Here is a 19,457-nt window from a genome sequence, read left to right on the forward strand (position 1 = left end):
CTTCTCGGATCAGCGAACGAGAAAAGAGATGACTAATAGGGACGTTTTTGTCCTCAGTGTCTGACTAACATCTGCTGTCAGAGACGGATTACAGAGGCTTTACAGATTTTAAATTTCACATTTAAAAATATATAATTGCTCTGAAAATACAACTGGTCCAACATGAAATGACCTGAAAATTATAACAAAAATAGACAACTCTGTAATGTTTGCTTGAGTCACTGTAGCTTTAACAAAACGATGAAAATGGATGTTTCATCCTGATGAAATGATTTAAAACTGACCATCTCTTTGGCATTAATCTTGAACTTTCAGTGTCTGATTCTGATAGTTTGAGTCTGTGACTATCAAAATGATTTAAGACCGAAATAAATATGAAAAATAGCTTTTACCCACAGGCTAGACTCTTAAACAGTACATATAACACTCTCATTACTTCCAATAACTTACTGTGTCTGTAGGCACAGAGTAGTTTGCTTTTTAAAATCAGGGTGTGTCAAACTGTGTTGCTTCTCCTGCATGAATAATTTTCTGAATTTATGCAATTTTTTATTGTTTTGTTTAGAAAGAAGCTGGCAGATTAAGCATTTCAATCCTGGTCCTGGGGACCCACTGCCCTGAATATTTTAGATGCATCCCTGCTCCCACACACCTGATTCAAATGATCAGCTCGTTAGCAAACACTGCACAAGCCTGATAACGACCTGTTTATTTGAATCAGGTGTGTTGGAGCAGGAAGGGCAGTGGCTCCTGAGAACCAGACAAACCCTCATCTAAACAACAGTGTTTTGTTTTTTTAACAACATCAGTTCTTCTTTATTAACTGTAATTGCTGATAACTGTTTACATAATCCACCCATCATGGATTATTTGGAGTTGTTGTGGAGGTCAGGGATAGTCGTACTGAATCTCCCTTCCAAACAGAAACACGAGGTAAGTCACTTATCAGTTTCTACTTATTATTACTTATTTTTACACGTTATACTTATGTGAATGACTGAAATGCTTATACTCCTGCATTTTTTCAAAATGCTATTTGAATATGTGTTTTCCCTGTTTTACTAAAGGGAAGTTACTAAAGGAACTTATAATTTTAAGAAGTGTAAATTGGCCGAGCATGACACAGGTGTGGTTTTCATGCTCTGTTGTGCAAATGATAATTAATGTCTTATCTCAGATTTTTAAAAAGTATATTGGAAGAACTCAAACAGGTGACATGTTGTGCTTTACATACTTTTAGATTTGCCAATTCTAAATATTAGAATTTTACATCAAATATTTTACACTTCCCATGATTTTACTTTTAGAAGAGACCAAGAGAATGATTGTATGTGTGAAAATAGTAGATTATGAATAAATTTGGCTATGTGTATTACATAGAAATTGAATAACATATAGAGCTTAATAAAATGAAACAAAAACAAGATGGTGAATCTACATGTGATGTGGTTTGAGCTGCTGACTGAGGAAAAAGCTGAAAAGAGGGCAGTGGAGGAGGAGGAAGAGGAGGAGGAGGAGAAGAAGAGCACATGGGCGGGATAACTAGGAGAGTGAGTGCTGGTCATTGTTGAGGAGAAACTGCAGGGGTTCACCATGGGCTCGGTCACAGCTTTCCAGTTTTGGGACGTGTTTGTGGTTTTATTGCTATTGGACCCCTTTATCCTTGCAAACCAGATGATCAGAGACACACCTGCAGACCTGCAGAAGAAGGCCTCCACCTCTGGTAAACCGTGTCAGGATGAACTTAATTTCTATGTCATTTTAGACGAGAGTACAATGTGACTGGGAAACACGAGGGGATGCTTCTCTGTGGAACAATATTTTAATAGAATTGTTTTTGAAATCATGTTCCTTCCCTTTATGTTGTCAGTCCTTTTATGCAGAAAACTCAAAGTGGCTTTTCTGAGCTGCCATTTTCATCTGGCAAAGCACCAGCGTCTGCTGTGCTGCACAAGTGTGGCATCAACTAAACAAATTACCTTCGTGATGATATTTTGAGAAACACATGGTGGAATTACATGAGCATTCACTCAAGTGCTGAATCTTGACATATGCTCAGATCTATTAAAGCTGGGGTAGGCAACATGCAGTATGTTTGTCACTAATTGATCAATAACTCAGCAAGGGCGCTTGGCCACACACCAACTTTTCCCCAAGATATGAGATGATGCGCCAGACCACTAATTCACAGGATGAATGAAATAATGTCACCAGCACTTTGTGACAACTGCTAATCACAAGTGATTAGTGCACACTCATAAGTGTTGTGTTGAACTGAAGTGACCCTTGAGTTAAATGTGAATAGTAAATTCAATGTTTTCTTCCAGGGCTCAGGGTGAAGGAGTTTTTGCAGATTGTTGCTCAGCACAATAGACTTCGCAGCCGAGTCAAACCCACGGCAGCTAACATGCGAAAAATGGTTTGTTGCCCCTTTTTTGTCTGTTTCTTTTCGTGTTTGAATATGTTGATAGTGAATGCTATGGTTTAGATAATTTAAGCTGAAGCTCACTATGCAGCTCACTCTTACCTTTTTGTATAAAAGTTATTGATGCCATTATAGACTATCCATCCATCTTCCACTGCTTAATCCTCCATGTGAGGGTTGCGGGGTTGCAGGGGACATAGGTACGCCCTGGACAGGTCACCAGTCCATATTATAGACTATAGTGGAGGATATTTGTCTGTGTTGTAAACACTATACCCATAAATTGTTTATGAACAAGCTTTAAAACGTGTCAAAGCATCTCTAGTTGTGTTCTTTCTATGTGAATGGCAAAGAAAATGTCTGGACCCCTCCGTAACATTATATATTATTATAATTTGAATAATTTTCTAAATTGACATCTTGCACTGATGAAGTCGTTAAACAAGTGATTGAGTCATAAACTCCTCAGGGAAACTTTAGCTGAAACTTAATTTCCCTGTAAAGTGATAAAAAATATCACTTCTGATTTTGTCATCCCACAGGAAAAATTAAATCATGTAAAATTCAACTTAATTCTCTGCTCTAAGACTTCATAATGCTCACATGTCTTTTTTCATATATTCTCAGCCACTATTTTCTAACATACACTGTGTATAGACAAGAACTGCTGAGTTTTCTTTGCAGGAGCCAGTGGTGGCGCTCCCTTATGGCCATTCAAGAAAATACAGATTTCAAGCACGATGTCCCTCAATTTTTGTTTTTGTACTTCACTGTACTAAAATGAAACTCTATAATTAACTTTCTGAGTGGTTACAGAACTATCCTTTTTAATATATTAAAGGGATAGTTTTAAGATTCTTGATAGTTTTTAAGAGTCTTGAAGTAGTATATGAGGTGATTACGCAGCGTCACTTTGTCAAGTGTTACAATAAACGGCGTTCAGCACACTGCCTGTCTGGAGAGAATGATGAGAGAACCAAACTCACAATTTACATACTGTTTTGATGTGGACAGTTACAGCAGAGAAAACATGCTGTAGACCTGTTTACACCTGTTCCCATCAAAGCATATGTAAATGGTTAGAATTCTCACGTTTCCCTCCTTTTTTTTTTTAAACCTGTGTTAGACTGAGAAATGTTGCATTTAATGTCATGTACAATGATAATACAGATTTTATTCTAATCTAAAGGAGTATGCTGATCACTGTCTATTGCAGGGGTTTCAAACTCAAATTACCCGGGGGCCATTGGATGTTTAGTCTGGTCCAAAGGGGGCCAGTGGAATGAAAAAAGTGCTTTCAGTATCACAATATTTTTTCATGATATCAGTTATGTTATTCATGATGATATTTCACAGTATGTCCAAGAAAAAAGCGTTGGGATTGATATGAAACTATATAGTCCACAATAAATAGCATATATGGTGCAAAATGAATCCTGAAATAACACAGACAAATGTTGCCCATTTTATGATAACTTGATGACATGTGGTGAGCCGCATGAAATTTAAACTGACAAGTGTGTAATGTACAATGTAAAGGAGGCTTATTTATCCCCTCTGCTCTGTTATGTCACACAGCTTACATTTAGTGACGATTGATAATGATGAATCTCTGAAGGGATTGTGATTTTCATATACTGTGACTCCGTAATGTTTCCTACCCTCAAGAGTTCAAAGAAAACATGCAGACAAGGCAGTGGGCGAGAAATGGACAACAATCATTTCTCTCTAAATTATATTGCAATTTTGTCCAAGCAAAGCCCAAAGGACCGTATTGTAATAATTTAATGCTTACTGGTTCATTTCTATATAGGGTGGTGGTGGTGGTGGGGGGAGGGGTGCGTATTCACAAACACAGCCGAAGCCTTGAGCCTTTTTTTATTTTTATCAGTTAAGCTCTTTAATGTGGCCCTTCAGCTCAACAAAGCTTCTTCTGAGGGTTTTCACAGGGAAATTACCTGTAATACCACAGCTGTGAATGCAGAATGATTATCCACGTCCTCTTTTTCTCATTACTGCCTTATCAGTGGAGAGCAGTTCTCTGAGGCTGAGGAGCAGTGGAAGAATGTGGTGGGAGTCTGTGCAGGTGGCTTTGAGGATTTAATCTGTGACAAAATGACAGTGTGTACTCATAAAAAAAAAAAATAAAATAAATCATACCTTATGTATTGTGAATTTCATGAAATCAATCATTACCTCCTGGTCCTAATCTCGTGCACAGCTTTGGCAGAGCAATAGATGGAAGATAAGGAGAGGATTTAAGTGGACTGTTTAGTGCAGAGTAGGATCAGATTAACCCCAACCAAACATGAATATTGAGATTTCCAGCACATTCAGCAAGTGTGATGTGACCCTTTGACTTGCTATACCACTCCATCAAACTCATATTTATAGTATTTTGTGTCGGGTAAAGGACGTGTGATGATCTAACAGATTGTGAGTGTCAATTGTATTCATTTTATTTTATTTATTTGACCTTTATATAACCAAAAAGGTCAATTGAGAACCAATTCTCTAAGGGGACTAGATACCTGTATTTCCTCTAAGTGATACCAGTGCAGTTCAGCTCACCACAGTAAGGACTGGATAATGTTCCTCTGGCTTGTGTTTCCACTGTGATAACTGCATTAAGGTTGGGTCATACTTATCAGGTTTCATGTCCACAGAGAGTTTCAGGTGTGTACAAACCTACTGAGGGGCTGCGTACTCCAGTAGCAGAAAAATCCTTGATTATTGTATGTTTTTTTTTTTTTCTATTTCTAACCGCCCCTTAAGAGTCTGACACTGTGCTAATCTTTTGAGCACCAACATAGAAATAGAACTGAACTACTTGGACTGTACCGCGTAGTGGAAACATGGTTTTGGTGAACATTTTGTGTAAATGTAAACATCACCCTACTCTTCATTTAATTAATTGTGCTAATATTAGTGCTGTTTAGCACTGAACATCTACTTTACTTGTTAAATGTGTTAAAGTAAGAGTCAATTTAACACCAGATCAGATTAGGACCGAATGCTAAATTTAACTATTTTAGTTAGTTTTATTTAAGTTAGTTTTAGTTTACTATTAAAAGTTATGTGAATATGTTTCAAAATTGAGTATTTTAGTGTTAAATTAACAACAAAAGAGTTTACTGTGTATGTCTAGTTGAAAATGACAGATCCCAGTATCATTCAATAATGTTATTGTCTCTCTATCTTAAGGAGTGGGATGAGCAGTTGGCTTCACTTGCAAAGGAGTGGGCAGCATCCTGTCACACCAACCACTCTCATCAGCTGAACTCCTCCACCTTCACTCACATTGGCTGGAACAGTCGACTCAATCCTCATGGCGTCGCCTCCTTTTCTGATGTCATTGACTCTTGGTTTGAGGAGGGAAAGGATTTCGTCTACTCGAGTGGGCAGTGCAGACAGAACGCCACCTGTCAACATTATACACAGGTATTCACAAGTGGATCTAAAATGTCTCGCATTCATAATCAACTGTATATCAACATCATGTATGTATGATGTAATCCCTGTGTTGTTATTTTAGCTGGTGTGGGCCACTTCAAGTCACATAGGCTGTGCCAACCAGCTGTGTCTGAAAGAAGGAAACCTCTGGGAGATATATGTCTGTGCATATTACCCTGGGTAACACTTACACACACTTTTACCTCAAATGAAAACATTAAATCCATTTCAGAAATGCATAGATTAAGCAGATTGATTCTCAGTTTTACAGACTGTTAAATCTGCCATCACACTCACAAATACTCGCATAAGAGGTTTCACGTACCTGAATAAAGAGATTAAGTTTTACACAGATCTGTGCCGCAGGTGCACCCATGGTAAATTGCTGTGGGAATAGTACACCACTCCTTATATGGGCATCCTGGATGTATGTGATTATAGGGCACCTATTCAGGCTTTAAAAAAGTGTTGTTGAGTCAAAGTTATGATTAATTTGATATCGCATTTTTAGTAGTGATATAAAGTAGCAATAATTGTGTAGAAGTCACAAATTTTTTTTATTTAGTGTTCATAAAAATGAGCCAAGTGAATTTTGAACTGTGATGTATTTTTCCAGATTTTGCAAACATTTTGAGTAATTTTGCTCAGGTGTGTTTATATAGTTAATGAATTTTTTTTTTTCCATCAGGTTATATATACAAGATATAAGATATCTATATTGCCCATTCTTATATACTCTACGTTTTAACAGTCATGGAAAAAAGCAGCCGAAATGCTCTGTGTTCTAAGGGTTATTATCCACTGAATTATGATTTGTGTTGACATAATTACACCACAATCATCCGCTCAGTACTGATACTGCCTCGCAGGTGGTCTCTGTGTTGAGAAAGATAATCTGCATAAACACATCAAATGTTATTATTGTCGCACCTTGTTCTGTTTGGAGAATTCTTAATGTATTTTGACCGTATTATGTTTAATGTATTTTGACCGTATTGTGTTTAATGCCCATCTGCCAGTGTCACTGAGTCACAGCATTTTGACACTTATTTTCAGCCTCTACATCATTAACATTGATCGCCACATGATAGTTCTGGTAACGTTCAAATCTGATTTAATATTACAACAACATTAGTGGTCACAGGAGACAAATACAGGATGCACTATAACGCCAGGTGTGACTTAATGTTGTCCGCTTGTGATTGCATCTCTCAGTATGGATGTTATTACCTGGTCTGAACGAGGCCATGGAGGTTTTTGCACCGTCCTGTATGCTGTATATTTGTGTCGATGCAGTGGTAACTGGGAGGCGAACGGTCGACTGGTGACGCCGTACAAGCAGGGTGTGTACTGCTCTCTCTGCACCTCGTCCATGTCTGGCTGTTATAGACTGTGGGATCATGTTGGTGGATTGTGTGGTAAGACAACATGTAAATATGTGTTCACACATAACTGTTTATATTTATTTATGCCACTGGACGTACACAAGGGTGACACGGTGCTGACAGGGGTTACCATTGGTGCCTCACAGGAAGGAGGTATTTGGTTGAAAACCTGGTTTATGGTTTGATTTCCCTTTAATTTGGCATCACATGTTCTCCATTAGAGGAGATTATTATGACTCTTTCTTTCCTCAATTGATGAAATTAGTCCCTGCTGTAAGAGTTTCATTGTTTCTGGGATCACTTTGTTTCCAAATTTAATGATTTGAGAGAAAATGGATGGACTGATTTTACAGATTTTTCATACACACTCAGTTCAAAGCCGTATTGTTTTGGAAGGAGAAAATAGGGGGTTTCAGTTTTTCTGTGACAGCTGCTGTAGTGATGACCCTCCCTGTCATTTTTATGCATATAACCTCAATGTCATGTGCAATTTTATCAGCTTTAGCTTTTTATTACATTAAATCCTCTGACACAAAGACTGCGGATGCCCACATGGAATATGTTTGATTTTGAAATAGGCCATTTAAAGGTACAGATTTTTTTTTGATCTGTATTTCCATAGTAACCTTTCAGCCTAATTAAGTCAAATGATCTGAGAGAGCGATAGTGACACTTCTGCGCCTCTACAGGCTCTATTATTTTTGCCAATTCTGTGGCATCATGGGAGGTTGAGGCCAATCGGGGGGCGGTTCAGAAAGAGAGCAGGTGCTTCACTAAAAACTACATGCCATTTTTGGTGGAATTACATTACATTACATTACATGTCATTTAGCAGACGCTTTTATCCAAAGCGACTTACAATGTAATTGAGCACAATCAGCAAGGGGTGGAGTCGAACTTGCGATCATGATGTCTTTCGTAAACAGGGTACTGGTCTTAACCACTGAGCCACTCTACCACATTGCAACACCCCAACACCCCATTGGAATGATTGCAACACCAAACCTGTAATGCAAAATGCAATAAAACAGTTGTCATGTGTCGCATATTAAATTAATATGTCTGTCCTTGTTCATGTGATGAGAGGAGTGCAGAACAGAGATATCATTCAGCAAAAAAAAAAAATACTTCTGCTGCAGTGACAGTGAAAGTGATTTGTGCCATTGTGTGTGTGCTAATATGTCTTACTGTGTGTCTGCTTGCACATTTTCACATCAGAAATTCCAAGGAATCCATGCCGTATGAGCTGTGGTCATCACGGGCATCTTAATGTCTCATCCTGTAAATGCAAGTGTGATGCAGGCTTCACTGGACGCTTCTGCCAGGGTATGACACTTCAATATCAGTATCAGTGGTACAGTAGCAGTACTATAAGATTAACCACATTGTAATCAAGCCTCATTAACGGTACAGTGTGTAAAATTTTTGTGAAATGTGGTATAATGTGGTGGTCCACATTTGTAGAGCTGGCCCAGCTCCAGACATGCAATCAGGTGATTTAATATCAAATGAAAATAATTTCACCTACATTTTACTCAGTGGACCGAGGGATATCTGTATATGTCTGTCTTTCAGTGCGGTGCAGTGTGCGGTGTGTACACGGACACTTTAAAGAAGAAGAATGCTCGTGTTTGTGTGATGTGGGCTATGGTGGTGCTGAGTGCACAGGTCAGTACAGCGCTTGTGTTTTCATATATTATGTCAGCAGTTTACCCTCAATTCTGAAAAGCACACCGAGACTTTGGTGGGTGCTGCCTGGGCAATGCATGACCCCTGCTGGCTCTCTACTGGTCTCCCACACCAAGCGCTATTATAAGACAAGCATGTTTGCTCTGATTGAAAACATGACTGCCAGCCTTGATAGAACATGTATATTATCTATATCTCGCTGTTACACTTCAGCCTTTTTCTAACTGGATTGTTTGGAACCACTTAGTCTCTTGCATCTAATTCCATAGAGGAAAGACTGACATGGGAGTTGTTGGTGTAAAATGTCAGATTTTCTTTGCGGACTTGGTGCAGGGAGTGAGCAAATTACAGAGCAACACAAACTTCAGTTTCCAGTCAAAAACAAAAAAAGGTTCCACACACAGAAAAGACAATGTGGCTGCAAGCGTACAAGCTATACTGGTTGAACATCATCATTTGTCAACAACATATTTGCCCATTTGCCTTGCAGTTACAGTGAGTGCTGTTGACAAATCCCTGTTTCTTATTCAGGCAGACACAGGGTTCGTGCGGCTTATCCCGACACGCTGAAATGGTGTCACCTTTGTTTTCATAATGCAGGCGATTCCTCTGTGGTCTCGTAAATATAGCACTTTATACACGATGTCCTGAGCAAAAGTACTTGTACCCATCCAAGGACTTGTAAGCTTTCAGACTCTTCTGTGTGCAGAATCCTGAGGAGTCAATCAAGTAGCTGTAAATATTGGATATATAGCCTTTGTATCCCAGCTTTTTGTGTGCACGGTATAAGGATCTGGCAGCTTTTTTTAGATACCTTTGCAGATGCAATTTCATCAACATTTTGAGGAAAGTTTTTTTTTTTTTTAAGCAATGTTTTGCGTTGCTTTTGCCAACCAGTCTCAGAAAACATGCATCAGAACAATAACAATCAATGTACCTACTGGTAAGATAAAGTGGTGATGTAGTCCTCAGATATCATTGACTTAAGCAGGTGTAGGTTTTATTAGCTGAGCTTTTTGTAAAGTAACTGAAATCCCTTTTTTATTTTTTGTCCTTGATGGCAGCCATGTTTTTAATGAGAGCGAGTGTGACTGTCTAGTGCTGGTTCTAGGTGCACACATCAAAAAACCTGAACTATCCCTTTGAGAGTGTTCACAGTGCTGGACCAAAGATGTGGATATTTTGGCTGCTTGTTTCCCAATAGCAAAAGTGCAGTTTCCCCTCCGCAGCTGTGATGTGACGATAGATGGAGAATGCTTCACTGTGTCTTCAGAGGCTGATACCTACTATGGAGCTAAAATGCACTGTCAGGTAAGAAATGGGTGTTTGCTTCCTAGCAAGACATTGAGACAAGCTGTGCATCGTGTAAATAATCACATCAAACCCTTTCATTGTGCTCTTACTGTAACTGCTTTATTTGTTCAAACCACCAGGAACAAGGAGGTATTCTCGCTCAGATCCACAATCAGAAGGTACAGGACATACTGGCATTTTATCTCAGTCAACTGGAGACAAAAAATGAGGTCTCCAACGCCGACTTTGAGACACAGAATTACTGGATTGGTACGATATTTCATCTTGGTCATCCAAATACAGTATTCTCTACCACTGAACACAATCATCCGATCAGTGCTGCAGAGATGCCGCGGTGATACATCGGCTATGTGTTTGCTCTGCAGGTCTGTCATATAAGCCGCTGAAAGACTCATTTCGCTGGGACACGGGAGGAATCCCTAGATTCAGCAGTTTTGCCTTTGGGCAACCTGACAACCAAGGGTAAGGGACACATTTTCCAAAACGCATAGCTATACTGCAGAGTACACAAGAAACAGAGACGACCGAGTGCAGTGGAGCTAAACAAACAGAACACAAATCACCTGGAATTAAGAACATTTATTTCTCAGAGGGAACTCAAGGTTGTTGTTTGTTTTAAGTTTAACAATTATATTGTATAATAACTACATGTTAAACAAAATACTGCAAGAAATAATAAAAAAGAAAGTTTGGTCTCTTGCCCCTGGATAATTAAATCCATTTTTAAAAAGCATTTACAATGACATAATCCTCTAGTACAGTGATTCTCAACCTTTTCATACCACCAGCTCTTGAAGTATCACCAAGGTTAAAATACAGTGGTTTAATAGGTCGAGCAAAGTCAGCTACAGACTTTTCACAGGAGTCAGATTTCTTCCCAATAAAATAATTTGCTCTCATCATCCTCCTCTTCCTCACATATATTTCACACACTGTTACAGTGACATTAGATTAAGATGGAGCGAGCAATAAGGTGCCTCTAATTATTATTATTATTTCATTTATTTAAAAAAAATGTTCAGCTCCACTCCCTGGTATATACAGTAGAACAGTATTTCTAAATTTTTCCTACAAGTACCACCAGGGGAAGCTTGTGTAACCAGTAGTGGTACACGTACCATAGTTTGAGAACCATGAAAAAACTTAAACATCTCTTTGTCTGTCCAGATTTGGAAACTGTGTGGAGCTACAGGCGTCCAGTGCCTTCAGCTGGAACGACCAGCGCTGTAAGACAAAGAACAGATACATCTGCCAACACGGTGAGACTTACATATAGCTGACCACCCAGTGTGATCCAGTGGGTTTGCTAAGAGGTCCTAATGCTACTCAGTCACCTTGTGGACCCACAAATGTTTCTATACTTCAATTTACTGGAGGGTAATGAGCCATAACCGCCACACTGTCCCACTCTAGTCCACCTGGTGGCAGTTATATAAAAGACTATTCATTCATTCATTTGACTCACAATATTCAGTAGGAATTATTCATTTATATAATTTCATTCATTCTATGGCTGTCATGGTGGGTGGCACTGTGTCCTGTAAACACGCGCACATGCGCTCACTCACACATACTCGTTAAATTCATGTTCCTGTCGGCTCCTGTGATCAGCTGATCAATGAAGCAACAGCGCTAACAGAGATTTCTAATTATGTTATTATAAAGTGTTGGAAAATGATCAGATCATGATCAAACTGTCGGGACAAATAAAACGTCAGGGTCACTGTGTGACAACACACACCAAAAATGACAGCGACCGTGAACATACAGGCGATTCAAGTCGATCAAATGGATAGATTTCTAACGTGAAGAGATTGTACAAGCTGTTGTAGAGATCGATCGGCTGAAATTAAATGCTGGAGGACAACATTCAAAACTGCAAGGGATTAAAAAAAAAAGTACCTAGAATGTCCTTATTGCTGCGTTGGTAGTTCCTGATAAAGTCCTTATATCTCTTTCTGTGGTGGAAACGCACTTGAAATCAGTTTGTATGTCTATGAGAAAACAAGCCCACTTATCAGAGGTCTCAAACTCATGGTCCACGGGCCCTCCGATTGATTTCATGTGGCCCACCAATTAATATCAAGTTATTTCTGTATGGTTTATGTTTTTTTTCTTTTTATTGTTAACTATACATCATTCCATACCAACACAGATACTTTATTTTGAAATTCTGACAAATATCTATCATACCAATATTTTTTTGTGATATCATGATGGAATCATGGCCCCCCCACTGGCCAGACTAGATTATCTGTGGCCCCAATGTCATTTGAGTTTGAGATAGCTGATTTTCTTTCTTGGTGAGTCTGTATATACTGAGGGGAAAATGGAGTGATTGGCCATGTACGTCTGACTCTGTCTCCAAAAGTGGCGCTGTATCTCGTTATGAGCTAGAACGTTTGAAAAACAAACAGCGAATGGTGAGATGGACGGTGAGAAGGATCGTAATTGGACTATGAATTATCCAGGTATGTTAGTCCAACTAAGACTAGCCCGATTTTAGTCAGACTAATGTCCGAATTATTGTCTTAATCTGACTAAAATCTGACTTTTAACAGTGAGATTCACCTACTCACTACTTTGCCAGCTCCTTCGTCTGATCCTTTCAAAAACCAGGTGAAACCAGGTATCAAAACAGCAGTGCTGACACTTAACATTTTAGAATAACTGTTTTTCCTTGTATTTAAATACAAAGTTGGCTTCACGTTGAGATTATTACTATTTTACACCTGTGATTGTTTGTGTCCATTCATGAATCTTTCACAGCCTCACCGCATTATCAAGTGAAAGCCGTTAATCCAATGTGTTTAATAATGATGTGACTGCAACACTGAAATCCCCGCGTGATCCTGCCCACACACTTAAACATGCACTCAGTCTAAATCAATGGCACTCAGTCATCAAGGGCCTGTGAACGATCAATATACATCGGCCCCACAAAGGCTCACAGTGTTTAGACAAACACATACACACCACTTAAATTGATCGAGGTGGAATGAGATGGCAGCACATATTTAGTTTTGCCTACTCTGGTATTGATCACAGCTGTTTGACCGATTGGCTCCAAATGTGGATGATGTGACATTTTTACAACATGGTTTTCGAGGACAGTTTAAAGCCGCAGTTGGCAGGATCTCTTCAAAGTTGCTGATAAGCGAGTCTCATCTGCAGGTTGCTAAACACTTTTTTGGATCGAGGCTCGCTGCCTCTAGATGAGCAGGACATGCGCGTCCATTTCTTCGTCTTCTGAAAACATTTCGAACACACAGATACTAAAGGCACTAGAGTATGTGTGTAACTGGCATTCCTTATGATGTGAGGACCTAAATCATTGTGTAAATGACTACATTTTAAGGTGAAGTCATGTTTTAAAGTTGGGGTCAGGGTTAGGATTAGACCAGTAGTAATTATAAGAGTAAGTCTCCAGGAAATGAAAGTAAGTCAATGCAATGTCCTCTGAAGTCGTGGAAACCAAACTGTGCTATGATTGTTCAAAGTCTTGTGGTGTGGGGAGTCATTTCTACACTTCATTATTATGTCATGTTAATTGGTAATAAAATGGTAAGTGGATATCAAACAGCCTAAGAGGGAGACACTTACCCATTTTAATAAGCTTCAGTGTGTCTGTCTGTGTGTGTGTACACTTAAATTTGTGAACTCTTTTGGATCTTTTCTGGTTTAAACCCTAATCATTTAGACCAAAACCAGGTCCCAATGAGGCAGAACCCCATCTCTGAGGAACTGGTTATGTTTAAGGCCAAGGTTTCTAAGGGGTGTGTGTCTGTGCATGTAAAACCAGTTACTGACAGTTTTTTTTTTGTGTGTTTTTGTACTAGAAATATATGCATTTATTTTAATGTGTGTGTGTCTTTCACAGCTGCAGAGCACATTGCCCAATGGCATAATGGCAGCTAATGGAACTGTACACCTGAGTAAATGGATCACCGTACTTTGCTGTATAAACTGCACATTCATAGGAGATGAATCATTAAATATTTAAGTGTTTCTTTGTGTTCACTGGCTATATCTGCTCACATTTCATTATATTGTTTCAGTTCATGATCTGATTCCTACTAATTACTCTACAAAAGCTTGTCATTATATGATAAATATGATGTTTGATCTTTGAGTGACAAAAAAAAAATCTTACATAGTTCTGCTTGGACTCACACGCTAATATGCTGTCATATAAACTTTTTTGCTGATGTGCTGGTTCATGCCTGACTCTCTGAGCATGAGCCCTGAGTGTGTTTGTGTGGCTGGGAGTGTGTGTGTGCGTGTGCGTGTGTGCGCTGCATGTGTGAATCTTCACCTCAGACGCGGCGGCGCTCATGTTGCCTCCTGCCGCTCTCATGGTGCCCCCTGATAAGCTGGTGCAGCAGAGGGTTTCAGAACGGTGCCAGTGGCAGTGGAATTAGCTCCCATTGTCATGATAATGACAGTGATACTCTCGCCCCGTCCAACTCAGACCAGCCATTGTATGGAAACAGGAATGCAATTTCTCCTGCAGCAGTAACCGACAATCCTCTGTGAGAGTGAAAGGTCTCTAAATGACTCTCTATTCAGGCGAGGCTGAGGGGCCAGCAGCCAATTAAAGTGGGAGCAGCAGAACAGTGGCATCCCAAAGACCCAAAGCTTCCTCTAGCACACACACACACACACACACACGAGTTGTTGTATTTTTAACTTTACAAAGAGGAAATATTCAGCTTAACCATCCTTTTCTTTATAGACCTGATTCTTTTAAAGGAAAAGTATTTTTGCACTAATGTTGCATTCAAGATGAAGTTAGACATACACAACATAAAATCTAAGAGTTTTGACCTCAGTGTTCCACTCATAGTGATATTCACATAAAAGAAGAACATAGCTATGATAAGAAGTAGTAGATTGCCACCAGAGGGCGACTCCACTAGTTGCAGAAAGAACTCTCATAGTCTATGGTAAAATGAGTCAACTTCTCACTTGATCTGTAACGTCATGGAACATTTTCCTGAGGACGAAATCTGATGATGACACCTGTGTGATTGACAGCTGGTATCATCCAATAGGAGCAGGTGACGTCTAATAACCTCTGGTTTCAAAAACTGACGTGACATCGTCCAAATCTGAGTTGCAACGGATAGACTAGTATGTCCTTTTTCATTCATGGTGATAACTCAGTAACAAACTGATAAACGAAAGACAGACCACTCATTGTTTCAAATAAAAAAAAGTCTAAAACACCAACTATGGAGGATTATGACGCATCATCCCAGAGGCAGCTCATTTATTTTATACTGTATATCACACTGATGCAAGCTGACAGTTGAGATTCACAACAATTTCAACTCATTTGTGACTGATGGACAGACTTCAAACTAGCGTGAAAGAGGGGGATATAGCAAGCTAATAACCAAGGATTACGTGAATCTCTTCACACTTGGAGTAACTTTCTATTTCGCAGTTTTGGGGGTCAGCAGTATCCAAATCTCCAAAGTTATCTGGAATGCAGCATGAACAACTCTATAAGTACACTGAATCCAGAACCTGAATTTCTGATATGAATATGATCACATTACCACTGCTTTATACTTCACATGAGGGTTGTCCACACCCTGGACACACTGGCAGTCCATCACAGGGTCACATATATTGCATGTTTTTGGACTGTGGGAGGGAACCGAAGAAACTGAAGATGACCCACACACACATGGGGAGAATATGCAAACTCCATTCAGAAATACCCGTGGAGAATTTACCTAACCGCATGCATCGTCCATCACGGTTAAACTTTTTGCTGGTGTTTATGGTAACAAACGTGTGGCAGCGTAGGCAGAGTCATGACGGAGCCTGAAGGGTTTAGAAAATGTTCACACTGCTGAGAACCTTGAGCTGAGAAAAACTCTGCTGAGCCAGATAAGTTTGTTTCTAAGCAGTAATAATCACCAACCACGGTACTGCCAATTACTCAGAGATTCTCTTTAGATGGAGAAAGCACCTTTTGAATGCCTCATTTATTTCCGAAGCCATATTCCCTCTTAAGCATTTTCTCTTTTGTTAAATCCACCAGAGCTGTTTGTTTTTGAGCAGCGAAACTCAAAAGGTGAATAAATAAAAGGAGTTTCATAAAATGTCCTGGGGATGTACGGCTCAAGAAATGGTGATGATTTTGGTGTTGATCCAGGTGCAGAAACTGAGAGGCATCAGTGGAGGTTTGAATGCTCCCTTATTCTGGACACTTTTCTAGAATATACAATACTTCTCTTCTCGTCTTCTCACAAATTAAGAGGTTAACCCCACTTCTGAGAACAACAGAACATCACTGTTTTATTTTTCTTGTGCACTCAAGTAGGCAGCTGTCAAACTTATTTTACTTCTTTATAAACAGGCTGTTAGAGCTCCACTGTCGGAGGGACCATTACAAGAAATCTTTCTTGCCTCAAGTCATCACACTATGACTCAACAACTCAATAACTCAACTGTCTGACATAAGAATTGACCATGTTTACATCCCTGTTTTTGCACTCTATACATTTAGATAACCCTTCACTGGCATTTAGTTTATAATTTCCTATATTTATATTCAGAGTTTATACCATCTTATGCTCATATAGCAGTAATTGTGTATACATTTTGATGGTCTATTTTATTCTTTAATTCTTGTCTACTCTTTAGCACAGTATATTCTCAATTTTCCCCCGCCTGGGATCAATCAATTCCATCCATCCAACTCTTGACCTCATTTATTTATTTTTTTTAAATATTCAAGTGCCACCCACGTGGCAGTATGCACTATTTACTTAAGTTTGAAAGAATTTCAATTTCAGCTACATCGGGCGATAGGCGGAGTACACCCTGGACAGTTCGCCAGTCCATCGCAGGGCCACACACAACTAGAGACAAACAACCATTCACTCTCACACTCACTCCTATGGTCAATTTAGAGTGTCCAATTTACCTATTCCCCACATTGCATGTTTTTGGACTGTGGGAGGAAGCCGGAGAACCCGGAGAGAACCCACGCACACACGGGGAGAACATGCAAACTCAAAGGCCCTTGTTCCAACCGGGGCTCGAACCCGGGTCTTCTCGCTGCAAGGCGAGAGTGCTAACCACTACACCACCGTGTGGCCCAAGAAAGGAAATGTGATGAACAAAATGTTCATCTGTTGGATCATTTGACCATATTGTTATGACAACACATACTAACTTTTAGTTTGGTCTTAGTTTTGTTTTCGTTGACAAAAAACAGGTTTGATACACAGATGAGCAGTGAAGTAAAACAAGGGCAAAAACTAGAACGAGTTGTGACTTAAAATGAAAAGGCAACTTGCATGGAACCGAGGGCAACGGAGACGGAGAGCATGCGAGATGAGAACAATTAGGAACAGGTGTGGCTAATCAGGAAAAACTCAAGAGCAGGAAGTAAAAGCAACAACAATACACACTAGGAAAGAAATGCTACGGAAACTCACACAAACTGCCCAAAGGACAAAGGACAGTCTGAAAGAAAATTCAACAGAATGTCACAGATGAGAAAAGAAAGTCAGAAGGGCAGACCATGAAATAATCCTTCAAACCTGCAGCTCACACTGGGGCGAGAGGCAGGGTAAACAAACCCCAGGTCCACAGTCCTTCACAGGGCCAACACATACAGACACAAACCACACATTTAGAGTCTTCAGTTAAGTGAACACACAGTGTCTCATTGTGTGGCATTTTGTGATTTTTGTTGTTGAAGATGTTTTTATTCTGCCTGTTTAACCTTCTTATGACCATCATGATAATCAGGCCACCTGGTTTTATATTGATTTTTTTGAGTGAGTGCCTCTGCCCCTTTCTGCTCCTTTTTCCAAGAAACTTTCACCTTCACTTTCGATATCTGGCAGTTATTCAACCGTTTAGGAATTACGGTACCGAGCAGCTGACGTGACAGACGTGCTGCTGAATCTTGTCTGTGATTGGACGGTGGTTCCAGTCACAAGTGGTTTGCCATATGTGGCGTGCGGACCATGAGTTTGACACCTCTTGCTCTAAACACTGTACATTGAGAAACACAGAGAGAGCCAATGGTCTAATGAGGCAGGTTATGTAAAAGTTATAGATGCATTTCTCTCTGTTATATGTCTGACATGGAATCGGCCACCGCCGTCACCTGACATTTTCAGTATGCTAACGTCCGAGAGATGAAATGACTCCTAAGACTTGTGACCAAGGACTTTGTGAAAACAAACTACAACAAGATGTATGTAATCTCGGCTCTTGGCACCGTGTTGTCTAAGCACGTTGCGTAATACGCATTGAAAAGACCTCCATGTAAGAAAGATTTGAGATGAAAACCCTCATCAGACTCTCTTCACTTTGGTTCTCACTGTAATCGGGGCTCTTATGTGTTTAAGAATCCTGTGATTGTCGCTGCACGGCTGCAATCAGCCTCTAATTACCGCTCTTTACGTCTCGCTGAGGAAACCCAGCTGCACTGTGGGATGTGATGACACAGGAGGATGAGCACTAACCATGTATGTTTATGGAGAGAGGTAGATTATACTTGTAGACAGAACGATGGGGTGATTTTTGCAATCATCAGAGGCAAAATCGTGTCAGAGCCGCGTTAAGTATTCGCACCGCGCCTCCGCCTTAGTCCACGCTATGTGTTTACTAGAACTCGGACAAGGTTTTCACCTCGGCCGTGATGGTTCATGAGCACCGGCATGTGACATTTAGTCTATTGGTACTGGACTGAAAGCAAATAACACGAGGCCATTCAAAGAGCCTCCATTGTGCGGGCGAGATTGAATTATGATTATGAATTCTATTCAATTATTTGTCCAAGCTATTATTATTATTATTATTATTATTATTATTCGCCTCTAACTTCTTTTTTCAGCTGCAACAAATTCAAACAGACATAGACAAGTATTGACATAAAAGAAAAGAAAAAAACCACACTTATCTGAGTTCCATATTTGAATAGTTTAATATTCCATCAAACCAATATTCAGTCTCATCCGAGCACTGCAGTGATTATTATTCTGCCCCTCCTCCATCACCATTGTTTCTCTGTCCTCCCTCTTGCTCTCCCTCTCCCCCTTTTACCTCCGTCTCCGCCGCTCGCATTGTCTTTTCCATTTTCTTCCTTTCAGGGTGCTCAGTTTTGAGCGGCCCACAGCATTTGGATGCAAGATGAACTTTGATAAGAGTTAATG

At 39.8% G+C, this 19,457-nt stretch overlaps 1 protein-coding gene across 1 annotated transcript; it reads left to right on the forward strand.

The window, feature by feature from the left end:
* The first annotated feature begins 1,593 nt into the window (after positions 1-1,593).
* Positions 1,594-14,274, forward strand: LOC122772643 (C-type lectin domain family 18 member A-like). The gene is made up of 12 exons (XM_044030831.1): positions 1,594-1,723; positions 2,328-2,419; positions 5,630-5,866; positions 5,961-6,058; positions 7,175-7,296; positions 8,482-8,589; positions 8,839-8,931; positions 10,157-10,263; positions 10,386-10,515; positions 10,632-10,728; positions 11,434-11,525; positions 14,147-14,274. The coding sequence occupies exons 1-12, from the start codon at positions 1,594-1,596 to the stop codon at positions 14,182-14,184; spliced, it is 1,344 nt and encodes a 447-aa protein (XP_043886766.1). The 3' UTR covers positions 14,185-14,274.
* Positions 14,275-19,457: the final 5,183 nt, after the last annotated feature.

Source organism: Solea senegalensis, linkage group LG7 (genome assembly GCF_019176455.1).
Source record: "Solea senegalensis isolate Sse05_10M linkage group LG7, IFAPA_SoseM_1, whole genome shotgun sequence".
NCBI classification, from domain to species: Eukaryota; Metazoa; Chordata; class Actinopteri; order Pleuronectiformes; family Soleidae; genus Solea; species Solea senegalensis.